This window comes from Tachypleus tridentatus, chromosome 9 (assembly GCF_004210375.1).
Source record: "Tachypleus tridentatus isolate NWPU-2018 chromosome 9, ASM421037v1, whole genome shotgun sequence".
Classification (NCBI taxonomy): Eukaryota; Metazoa; Arthropoda; class Merostomata; order Xiphosura; family Limulidae; genus Tachypleus; species Tachypleus tridentatus.
The window spans coordinates 84,337,593-84,350,785 of record NC_134833.1 but is presented as its reverse complement, the minus strand read 5'-3'; the positions used below and the strand labels follow the sequence as shown (position 1 = coordinate 84,350,785).

General features: G+C 34.2%; 1 protein-coding gene across 1 annotated transcript in view; it reads left to right on the top strand.

The window, feature by feature from the left end:
- The window catches only part of LOC143225648 (fasciclin-1-like), a 127,701-nt gene that overhangs the window by 77,358 nt on the left and 37,150 nt on the right, over positions 1–13,193 (top strand). Inside the window, exon 2 of the mRNA XM_076455445.1 lies at positions 9,340–9,487. Coding sequence (XP_076311560.1) covers positions 9,340–9,487 — 148 coding nt within the window. The remainder of the gene's footprint in view (positions 1–9,339; positions 9,488–13,193) is intronic.

Here is a 13,193-nt window from a genome sequence, read left to right as displayed (position 1 = left end):
ATAACTTTGTGAAATTAAAGTTCCAGTCACGTATATATATATGTCCATAAGAACCAGAAATACAAAGTATTAGTATTATAACTCTAAAGTCAGAATAAATATAAATTTTGCACAATCTTTTATAACCTAGCAAATGTGGTGATGTGATGCTACATTTTACTGATTTTTACTATGGTCATTATTACACAGTTCCTACATACCATCGTACCGAGTTATGAGGTAATCTAAAATATATGTTTGCCTATTAAACAAAGTTGAAGTATTTATTTCGATGTTTTAAATTTCGCACAAAACTACACGAAGGCTATCTGCGCTAGCTGTCCCGAACTTAGTAGTGTTAGGGAAGGAAGCTAGTCATCACCACCCACGTTACCAACGAATAGTTGGATTGACTGTCACATTATAATGCGCCCGCAGCTGAATAGGCGAGCATGCTTGGTGTGACGGGTATTCGAATCCGCGACCATTAGATTACGATTCAAACATCTTAACCACCTGGCCATACCGAGATCAACAAAATTGAAGTAATAAGTTTTGTCTTGTTTTATAAATTCACAATGTATGCTTTCTGTTGTGACATAGTTTTATCATGGTTAGTTTAGTTGTCTTGGAGCACAAAGGTACACTATGGGATATCTATGCTCTTCCCACCACGGGTATCACCTGCACAATCGCTACTGAGCCGCTGGGAGGCTCTATCATGGAAATAAACTCTAAACTTGACCAGCGAAGTTCGCCGCACTCAGTGATCCAATGTAGAGTTAGTGATTGTATCATTATCCCTCACATTTAAGACTTGGAGATTTTACAAAATAAATAACGTACGCATCTTAAGTTTTACATTCTACAATATTTTAAAAGTAACATCAAAGAAATCGCTTAGACATTGATATACTATTAAAATAAATTACTAATAATAACAGTATTTCCTGAAGTTCTTTAATTTCCGTATATGCACAAGGATGTTACGTCATATTAATTCCCGCCAAAACAAAATCTGAATAATCTTTAATGCATTACTCGATCTTAAGTAATTAATTCATCATTAATGTCAAAGTCATTAATGTTATTTTTTATTTTTGTTAAAGAACGTCATCGTTCCAAATACAAAGAACAGTTTACTTTCTTTAAACGTGAGAAATCTTCAGTTTTTGCTACTGTAGGTTGTAAAGGAACTATATGGATTTACGCGTTATGTATGTATCGTGCGTGGCTTAGTGGTTAGCATGCTGGACTGTGGACCCATGTGTTGGTTAGTGTGTGTTTACTAGAATAGCACAAAAGTTTGAATGCTCTTGAGTTGTTACTTTCCATCTATCAACTTAAAATCAGCGACGACAGAATTTAAAAAAACTATAGATTACATGGATCTCGGTGTGTGTGTGTATTTGATGTGTATAATATATATACACACGATGTTACAACTTTCGTGATTTTGGTAGCTTTTGACAAGAACCAAATTTTAAAACAAGTCTGAGTAAACTGACTCGGAGTCAGAAGACCAAGCTTCAGGCAATTATAAAAAAGGTATTGATGTTGAGTGATATTTTTTATTAGAAATGGAGGGTTGTGGAACCTGTAACGTTGTTGGTTCTAGCACCCAGATCATAACCCTTTACTAAGTTTGTAGCTTGTTTTTTAGTTTAGCACATTTTGTTTTGTTTATGTTTGATACACAGAATATCCACAATGTTTTTAAACGTACTGGTCGCACACATTTTAACTTGCCTCCCAGTGGCAAAGCGAGATGTCTGCGGACTTGCAACGCTAGAAACCGGGTTTCGATACCCGTGGCGGGAAGAGTGCAGATAGTACAAAGCTAAACAATATAAAATTACACCATCTACACAGAAGTATTACATTGTAATTATACATTGTTTTGTTACAGTTTGCGTAGATTTATAGTAAAAGTGCTGGATTTCTACATAATATATAGATATTATTATTCTCTATATTCTATGTGGGACTTGTAAATGGAGGTTAAGAATGATAGACAGTGTATCCTCACTGCTATGTGGGTCCTACTTCTGCAGTCACTTCCAAAACCTTGGGTACATTTTATTATCTCACATTATAGCTTGTATTCTAGGATCTTTTTAGTTGATGCAGCGTTTTGTGTTTAATTTGTTTTTATTTTGGCTTGTATGAATTAAAATAACAAAGTATATACACGAGTATATACATGTTTACTTTAGAGTATTTGTAAAAAAGTTAACTGTTCAAATAATATGTTTTACAGAGTCATTTAAAGTAGGTTATTTATCTTTTACGTCGTATAAGTGTCTACTTGTTCTACATTAGTTTAAATGTAAAAAAACATCGAGCTGGTTTTATAAATTAATGTTTCCAACATGTCTCCTGAATCTAAATTAACAGTGTAATTTGTTTTCACCAATGTTCGACAAAGCAAAACGTTCATTTGAATTTATTCAAAATTAAATACAAAAACTCAATACGATTTAAAATGTTGTGTGTGTGTTACTTGTACATGAAACTTAGCATCATTTTCAAACTTATAACGTGAATCAATAAATCCGGTTTGTAAGTTATACTTTAAGTAACAGGTCTTTTGTTCACCAGAACCTCAATTGTATCGTTGAATGAACTAACTTTTCCACCTTAGCAAAATTAAGGAGTATATTTTTCTTGAGTCAATAAAATAATATAAAATGTTCCCTTTAATTTCCTTAGTGCAAGATATATTTAAATAAAAGAATCACTCCGCGAACTACTTTATTGGAGAACAGAACTACTGCTTTCTCATGAAAAGATTTAGTAGTGTACATAGAATCAATGTTGACAAGTACATAAGTATGTGTTTGTCACGATACTTAGACTTAAGATCTATCCTAGTGGGAAACACACAATTTTCGTCAAGCCAACTCTATCTAAAATGCCAGTGTGCGATTTTTTTACAACCACTGCTTCTTTTATGAGGCATAAATAAATGAACATAAACGAAGGAAAATTTTAATACATTTTTCATGTTATTAAGTCTGGTTCTGACTAAGGAAACGCCCTGGGCTTGAGCTTTTCAAATGTGGCGTAAAATTATTGATTATATGCATTAATCAATTATTTCACTGTTATAAATTTTACTTTCTAGATAGAAATTCATCCGATTGAAAAACTGCATTTTAAAGTTGGTTGTTCGTCTGTGCTCTAATATGCATATTTAATATTTTAATTTTTCTTTTTTTACATTGGCTGATCATACGATCGATTACTTGCTGTGTCTTACAAAGTGGACCAATTTGAATATAACGTCTCATACATATGTAACGTTTTGGCTGAAGGAAAATAAGTTAAGGCATTTAATTCAATTTTTTCTTTAAATACAGAAGTTCTTTCTGCCAATGAATGAACGAGAGCATCTGTTAGCCCTGATTAAGTTTTATTTTTATTTATTTTGTTTATAAAATATTCATTCAACTATCTTATTATTGGGTCTTTTTTATTCAAATATAATTTATGCAGGTCTTTTATACTTAACATTTGTTTACAAACTCTTCATAAAAAATGCACTGCCCTCATTAACCTGGAGATGATTTATGTAAGATAATTAAGGTTCATATCCGTCAAATATCTGTACTTTCTCATCAGTGACAAAACAAGCACTAAAATCATAGCTTACCACGTGCGGACCCCGGCATGGCTAGGTGGGTTAAGGCGTGCGACCCGTAATCTGAGGGTCGCGGGTTTGCATCCCCGTCGCGCCAAACATGTTCGCCCTCCCAGCCGTGGGGGCGTTATAGTGTGACGGTCAATCCCACTATTCGTTGGTAAAAGAGTAGCCCAAGAGTTGGCGGTGGGTGGTGATGACTAGCTGCCTTCCCTATAGTCTTACACTGCTAAATTAGGGACGGCTAGCACAGATAGCCCTCGAGTAGCTTTGTGCGAAATTCAAAAAATAAATAAACAAACATACCACGTGCAGTGGTTAATTTTATTATTTAACTCTCAAATTACTGGCTTGTGATTTATACCTTTTATCACCAGTGGAACCTACGTATTGCATTATATTGAATAACTGTTATGTGTTTGTCGGTCACAGATTTCAGTGTAAAGAAGTGACTATAATTGATAAAATCGCGCATTTTATACACATTCATTTGCTTTTTGAATTTTGCGTAAAGCTTCTAGAAGTCTTAGGTTAGAGGGAAGGTAGTTAGTTGACCGCAACCCATCGCCAACTCATGGGATACTCTTTTACCAACAAAAATTATGATTAGCAGTCACATTATAACACCCCCGTGGCTGAGAGTATCAACATTTGCAATGACGGGATTCGAACCCACGACTTACAAATTGCAAGTAGAGTTTTCTGATCACCAAACTATGGCAGGCCCATTTACCATGTAAAGTACATGTGAAACCTGAGTATTTAACTGTAGGATTAAATACAAAGTTGATGGATAAAATTTTGAGAAAGGTCATAAGTTATTGGAAATTTCGTAACTGACAAAGTCATGGATCCACAACATTTTGGTATGTGAATATTTTAGAAAAGTATGTTAAAAACCCAGTTAAATACAAACCCCATCTTCACTTGAAGCTATTTGAAAGTAACAACATGTAGCAGTACATTGTTGCTTAGGCTTTCTATTTGCCAGTTACGTGATTGTTGTCAAAGCTCAGTTTCATCCACTATTTGGTTGACCTAACCAATGATTAGTTATATCATTTTGTGTACTATAAACAACTGAACCTCATTCGCATTAAATAACAGATTTACATTTCATTAATATTTACTGATCACTGGTGTATCAGTTTATTTTAATCCAATTAAAGATTTAGATAACGATTTTGAAACAGCATTTTCGCATCTGGGCTACTCAGATGGATGAAAGATATATTTTAGGTAATCTCCATCTTATATACCTATTTAATAATATTTTATTTCATATTTTCTTTACCTTACCTACCTATTTATGACAATGCCATTTTTATTCACTGTAGGACCAGTCTCTGTAAATACATAGGTGAGCATGGCGGTCCTCTACGTTGGTTCGTGAAGGGGTCCATAATTAGGAATCGTTTGATAAAACCAATGGTGCACAAACTGTGCATTATAGGAGCATATAAAGTATATCCAAAACTAAAAAAATTAAAACTAAGGTTTTAAAAGCTACCGTACAAAACCACAATATTATTACTATTGAATAGTATATTAAAAACTATTAACATGGGAAAAATGACAGGGGAAGGTCGTAACGAAACGCATGTTTAGAAAAAGACAAAGAGTCATAAACATTTGCCAGATTACTGGTTCTGGTCATTGATGACATATACACTATAAGCAAACGCACCTGTCCCCAGTGTTAATCTACCAATTTAAATTATTTCATGGGTTTTTAAAAAAAGTTGTGTTATATTCTTGGTTTCACTCTGCACTACTTATACCGTCCATTGCGAAAAGTAATTGTTGAATAGTTCAGTCATGCTGACGACGCCTAAATAATAATGTATAGTAAGTCTATACGTTTATTCTTTAAATTACGTCACATTTTGAAAAGTAAGTGATAAAGTAATTGATTTTTATAACAATTTAGTGTAGGATATCCTGCTTGCAAAGTAATGCTTGACATCCACACTATTCAAGCCTGTTCTCCCGTCATTTCAACAGTAGTGGGAAAGGGTTTGGAATGTTTCTCAAGTTTGTTAGATTGATTAGATGCAGTTCACCGAATATGCAAGTTCTCGCAGCTTAGGCCCGGCATGGCCATGTGGACTCGAAATCTGAAGATCGTGGGCTCGAATCCCTGTTGCACAAAACACTTCCGCCCTTTAAGACGTGAGGGAGTTGTAATGTCACGGTCAATCCGACTATTCGTTAGTAAAAGAGTAGCCCAAGAGTTGAGAATGGGTGGTAATAACTAGCTGTCTTTCCTCTGGTCTTACACTGCAAAATTAGGGACAGCTAGCGCAGATAGCCCTCGTGTAGCTTCGCGCGAAATTCAAAAACGAAACAAACAAACAAACTCTTCCAACTTAACTTTTGAAAAAAAAAGGACAGTTAGTTTCACTATTATTTTTTAAATAAAATGTCATGTTGAATGTTATTAATTTCGACAAACGTACACATAATAAATTTTATTCTACCTAAAATATTTCATAGAATAATCTATTTAAAACACATTTTTGGGAGCTATTTAAAAAAAAAAACAAAGAAAAATGTAGAAAGTTTTTAAATCAATGTAATATTTTATAATTTATTTCCGTAAACACACACACACACACATACCTATTGTTGGGGTTCGATTCCCTTCAATGGACTCAGCAGATAGCCTGGTGTGGCTTTGCTATAAGAACACACACACTCATACCTATTGTTGGGGTTCGATTCCCTTCAATGGACTCAGCAGATAGCCTGGTGTGGCTTTGCTATAAGAAACACACACACTCATACCTATAGTCCAATGGCCTCCTTAAAACAGATATTACAATTTCAAACAATGTTTGAAAACTCGAAAACTCATCATAAATAACTATATAACTATATATATATTAAATTTTCCTTACCTATGTTTTTATTCGACTCATGATATCTTGGTGTTTCCTCGAAGTAGATTTCCAATCTCTTGATCACTGGTTTGAGTCTCCATCATGAAACATGCTCACCATTTCAACCGTGAAGGCTCTATAAAGTGACGGCCAATTTCATTCTTCTGTATATCTGAGAAGTTGCAACTTTAGAAACCACGTTTTGATACCCCTTGTGTGTACAGCAGAGATTACCCATCATGTAGTTTTATGCTAATCTACAAAACAAACGTACTATCCACTATTCCCTGTAAGAAAAAAAATATATATAGTCCAAAAGTTGCCTTCCCTTTTGTCTATCTTCCCTGGGACAACGGTAAGTCTATGGATTTAGAGCGCTGCAATCACGGGTTCGATTCCCCTCGGTGAACACAGCAGAGAGCCCGATGTGGCTTCACTATAAGAAAAACAAACGCACAATCAAACACAAACAGTTTAGTCCATGACTGCTAGATAAGGAACAATTAGCATAAATAACCCTTGCATAGCTTTTCACGAAACTAATAACAAGCAAAAATCCTCTTATACAAAACTGATTGCTATGAATTTAAGTAAAGTTGTCTAGATTTGACGTAATTTAACTAGCAGAATCATTCTGCTTTTCTCGTGTTTTTGTACATATTTTAATACTTAGCTTAACCAATTATGCAAGAACGTTTTTCATATAACGGAAGCAATTCTAAACATTGGAAAAAAAACAACAAAAATCCCAAAGGGAAAATTTCTCTAAGTGATTGAACTTACCCATAAATCAATTCTGGAATGTGGTTTTAGTGATTACAGCGCTAGTTTTTGCTTTCTTCTTTGTGGGTGTTTGGTTATGTTGAATACTAGATACCCAGGAGGGTCAGGTGCAAAGACCTCTTTCTCTATCCCCAATCTTCATGTTGGCTACTACTACTGTATGTTGTTGTGCTTTTGAGCCAGAGTAACCCTCAGTACTCCAGTCCTTTACATGTCTCTGTATTGTCTTGAGTTGTTCCTTTTTTATTTGTTTATTTATTTTTTCTTTTATGTATGTATATTTTCATTATTACTTTTATTTATTATTTAACCTATTTATATATATATTTAACGGAAAAAATGAAAAAAAACACCTATGAATATTATACTAGTTTTAAGCGTCCAGTGCATGGTAGCCAGCTTGATTTATATTTGTTAAATATACATTCATAGGAGAAAGGTACTTAAAACTATCTTCATCATGTACGTAGTATTTGTCGAGTTCACACAATAAATCATTTTTATGCCAATTTTTATTAAAATAATTTAGTGCATTATGGAAGAGTCTATCAGATATTGTTTCTCTGTTTACATACTTATACATGAATTTGGATGAAGTATTACGTGGTACTTTATAGGCTGAAGTTAAGATTGAATTTTGTCTAACGTATGTTTTGTAGATTTTTATTATATTATCAAGTGATGTGCCTTGAATTTTACCTAATAGACTTCTTGTATAATTTGCGCTTTTCCAGATTCTAGTCAGGTTATTGTTTGTATGCTGTATCCAAGTTAATTTGGTATCGTAAGTTAATCCTAAAATGTCAACTGAAGTAGCAGGCTGTGAAAGTGATCCGTTCATGTAAAACTTCTGCGAATCTTTTTTTCAGTTTATTTAATCTGGTGAATAGTATTACTTGGCTTTTCGAAATATTTATTTTTATTCTATATCTTCAGTCTAGACAGTACGCGTTTTAGAACCATTGTTTAGAAACTATAGCAACTTAATACATTCGTGGGTGTTAAATATAACTACAAAGGAGCTCGGCCAGATTAAGTATAACACTAACACCTACGTCACTTATTAAGTATCTTAAATCACGAAAACGGAACAGACTAGCGCGAAGTATTTCTGTCACGTGCAATAAAAAGAAACCAAGCGAAAATAACCGTATTCGTCGTTTGACTCTGCATTTGAGTTATAGCCGTATTTGATGACATGATTATTAGCCCGTATCGTAATTCAACCTGATTATTACTAGAAAAGCTCCATGATAACTGAAATCGTATACGAATAACCGTGATCGACAAGATAAGCCCCAATAATCAAGCAACAGAGAGAGAGAGAGAAAACATGATTATGAAGTAGCACAGTAGATAAACACGTCAAACTAGTGACGTATGTGGTCTCAGTTTCATAAATTCGTGTTGTTGTGTTATTTTCAAGGAATAAACGATTTGCATGATTAATTTTGGCGACAGAATAGACAAACTAATTTCGTTAGCGTTACGTAAAATCTAATATGAAAAAGATAAGCTAACTTCGATGGAAAACTTGTAAATAGAGCTGAAACACTCGATACAATAAAACCGTAACTGATACATAGAAATAACGTCGTTAGCGTTCAACAAACATGTAGAATCTTGATGAAGAACAACTTAAATAACAATCTGTTAAGATTGTTCGACTTATCCCTATCATATATAATACACAAACACGTAACTAACTATATATTTTTGGTTGTGTTTGTTCTTTATCGAATATTTGCACATTACCTTATATACGTTCGATGTTGCTACGATTTTTGAATTTCGCGTAAAACTACACGAGGGCTATCTGCGTTATCCGTTCATAATTTAGAGCTAGAGGGAAAGCAGCTAGTTATCACCACCCACCGCTAACTCTTGGGCTACTCTTTTACTAATAAATTGTGGGATTGACTGTACTTTTTAAGACGAAATTTATAAAACTATATTATTGATTTTTGTGGCTGTAGTAATATCACCCGAGTGATTTGGGTTTGATTGAGCAACGTTGTATGTTTACTAAGAAGGGATTTATTTGTTCTTTAGTTTCTTCGCCTTGTGGACCAGGACGAGGTTATCCAGCTGTTCCTCATGAAGCGGAAGGTTACGGTCTTTGCTCCCACCAATGAGGCTTTCGATAAGTTTCGCCAGTTTACCGCAGAAGAGGAAAACAGACTGGCCACCTTTTACGTAGGTAAGTTATGACAGGATGTGTTAGCATGGAGTATAGCCAGATTTATGAACATGAGATCTTTCGAGCACGAAAAATATGTTTGTAGCGAAAGAACGCCATTCTTGTACTTAATATATTACATCTATTCATTACGCTCTCTTCACTGATAATATAACATGAAACTAGATTTATCATTTATGTAATAATTATATGTTTGTTTTTATTTATTACTTTGTTGCTACGTGAACGTTAACCTGTTTCTTACATAACTTCTGATTCGTCATAGTACTAAAGTTGGAAAAACATTTTGTTATACAGGTTTCTCAAACTTGTATATCATGAGCATTCAGGCAGATTTCTGGAACACGTGCTACAGTTCTAATATATTTCAGAGAAGTATTATCTTTTGGTTTTGTTTATCCACAAACATTTGAAGATCTTGAGTTTATAAAATTATATAATATTTATGTGTTTGTGTATTTTCCTGCTACCCAGCAGGGGTTCGCGACACCATTGTTTGCAAATAGCTTCCTTACCACCTTTCAAAAGTGAGTACGGAATACTGAAAGATGACTTTGTTAATTAAACGACATTTTTGATAAGCTGTTTTAAAAAAAAAAAAATTGTTTGGAAAAGACTCTTATAATTTATTTAAATTTGGTAACTTTTGTGGCATTTCTCATTGCTGTTGGAATAGTTTTAAACCCGTAATTGGACAATATATACTCATAAAATTAACGTGTATTCAGTATATTTACAATATAAATTACATTAAAGTGTTTTTGTTATATTTTATATGGCTCAATTAAGATGTTTTCTATATAATCATCGTCTGGGTAATTACAGTCTCACCATTTCACGTTATTTGAACAAAGTCGTTATTTTTATTCCAGTGAACTTGCTACTTTGGTTGTCATAACAACAACTGAAGAATATAAAAAACTATAACACGAACTTTAATTACTTTGAATTCGTTGTAAGTTTTTTTTCCTGTCATAGTTTCTCTTTAGGCAAGAAAACCTTTCATTGTAACTGCCTAAATCCACAAAAGTCTATCTAGTTAAAAGTTAAATAATCTGATTCTCTCTTCCTTTTCTTTTTCTTTTTGGTTTATTATTAAACACAAAGTTGCACAGTGTACCATCTGTACTATCCACTACTGGAATCAAAACCTAGTTTACTGCTGAGACACTAGGAGGAGGCTCATATTCTCTTAAATCCAGCCGTTCCTTTATTATTTTAAAAGTTACTCAGTAAATAGATATATAAATTAAAATTTAAAAGAAACTTTTGTGTACATACTTAAAATCTATAAATTTGGCAAGGATAAGTCTTCTGTTAAATAAATAACTATACCTTTGTTCAATATTGCGCATTACATGATTTCAGATGCGCATTAAGAAACAAAACAAAACATTGCACTTGAGTTCTAAGAAGAGTATATCAGTTGTATTTCAAGTATAACTTACGACATGTGAGGAACGACCGACCGTACTACCAACCACAAGGAAGAAATAAATAACAAATGAAGTTAACAGTAGTGCGCAATTTTTAACTTTTAACTTTAAAGCTAATTTGCTTAGTGTTTAATACCTACAACCCTATTACTCTGGCGTTTGATATCCGTAAGCATGAATAAAGTTATGTTGCGTTTTTCACAACGATAACTATTGTCTTGCCCTTAGTAAGTGCGAACTTACAACGTTAGAAACCGGGCTTCAATACCCGAGGTGGATGGAGCACAGATAGCCCATTGTGTATCTTTGTGCCTGTCTTCAAACAAGGCCCGGCATGGCCAGGTGGGTTAAGGCGTTCGACTCGTAATCTGAGGGTCGCGGGTTTGAATCCCCGTCACACCAAACACACTCGCCCTTTCAGCCGTGGGGGCACTATAATATTACGGGCAATCCCACTATTGGTTGATAAAAGTGTAGCCCAAGAGTTGGCGGTGGGTGGTGATGACTAGCTGCCTTCCCTCTAGTCGTACACTGCTAAATTAGGGACGACTAGTGCAGATAGCCATCGAGTAGCTTTGAGCGAAATTCAAAAACAAGCAAACAAACAAACCAAGCTTCAAACAAATAATGTCCGCCAACAAAATGCAAAGTGACCTGCCAGAGGCAGAATGTGGCCTGCGAAAGAATTTATTTAAACACGTATACATGTCCTGCGTGGTTAAAACTATAACTTTAGACTTTTGATTCCATTAAACTTAGGTGAGGTGGTCCGGTGCTTATGGAATTTTTCACCGATACATTACGATGAAACAGACGCTGTAGTGTTAGTTTGCCTTGAAAAGAGCCGGAGTGTTGTGGGACACTTTGGCCCCAAAGCACTACAACAACAACAGATTCTTACTAGTAGCCGACATGAAAGCTAGGGATGGAGGAAGAGGTCTTGCGCACCTGACCCTCCTGGGTATTTAAAAAAATTAAGCATACCCAAATACCCACAAAGAAGCGAAGCGAAACTGATAGTGGCAGAGTGACTAATGTGTTGGACTGTGAGTCAAGGAATATATCGAATAATATACTTCACCGTACATTAATGTCGTGTATATATACTTTCATTTCAGGAAGAAATTATATGAAATAAAACTTCAATTTTATCTTTCAGTAAAAATTAATTTATTGGACTTGGTACTTTTATTGGGCAGTCATTGGCAATAAAACCTCCATAAGCTGAGATCCGCTAGAAATATTTTAAAAAAATACTTGCTCTAACTACTAATTCTTCAGACAAACGCAGTAAAACTGATAAAACTAAGCTGTCAAGTCTTAATGAGGATTAGAACCATAATTTGTGTTTACCTTCAAGAAGCATAAAAATACTGAAAACAAATAAATTACATTTGTTGTTTTTTTACCCCTTTGACAGTGGTCAGTGGTTTGTTATTTATAAAATTTCCTACACTGGGGTTATGAAGATGGCGTGAGTAAAGTTAGGGAAAATAAATGTGACATGGTGAAAGATAAAGTCCCGTGTTTGAAATTAACTTGTTTATTTTTAGAACAAAGCTACTTTGGGCTATTTGCTTCTTTCATCGCGGGGAGTCGAACCCTGGATTTTAGCGTTGTCATTTCGTAGACTTACCGCTGTTCCACCAGGGTCAGAAAAGTTGGAAAATCCTGTCGTCAATACAAAATTCATATATTTAAAATGCTACATAATCAAACTAGTTCGATTGGGAAATCTAGTTGTACTAATTCGAAATCCTTACGGTAACATTGCTTTCAACAGAGTTTTTGTAAACTCTTGTTTACACGTCCCTTGGTGGGTTAGAAATAAATTTATGACTTACACTGCCAAAATTTGGTGTACCATTCCACGCGGTGAACTTGGTGCAGAAAGTCCATTATACATCTTTGTGTCAAAACACCTAACATGATTATGTCGTGTAACACTGTTGGGAACTAAGGATTGACATTTTGAAAGAGTTAGAGTAAAAACCAAGGCGTATGAAACTTTACTACTATGCAAATAAATCTTAACTAGCTTCTGCCAGTGTACAATTAACATCTTTAAAATATTTTTTTCAGATAAAAACCGTTTTTGTGACACTTTAATTTATTCAACGATTTTCCGTTGCTCTTTGAATATAATTAATTGCTTATAAAAATATTTTGATCATTACTGACTTAACTTTTAGTTTCGCATCTAAAGATATTCAATTTCTAAATAATTAAACGAGATTGTTTGTTTGTAAATTCTAAAGTTATAATTCAAC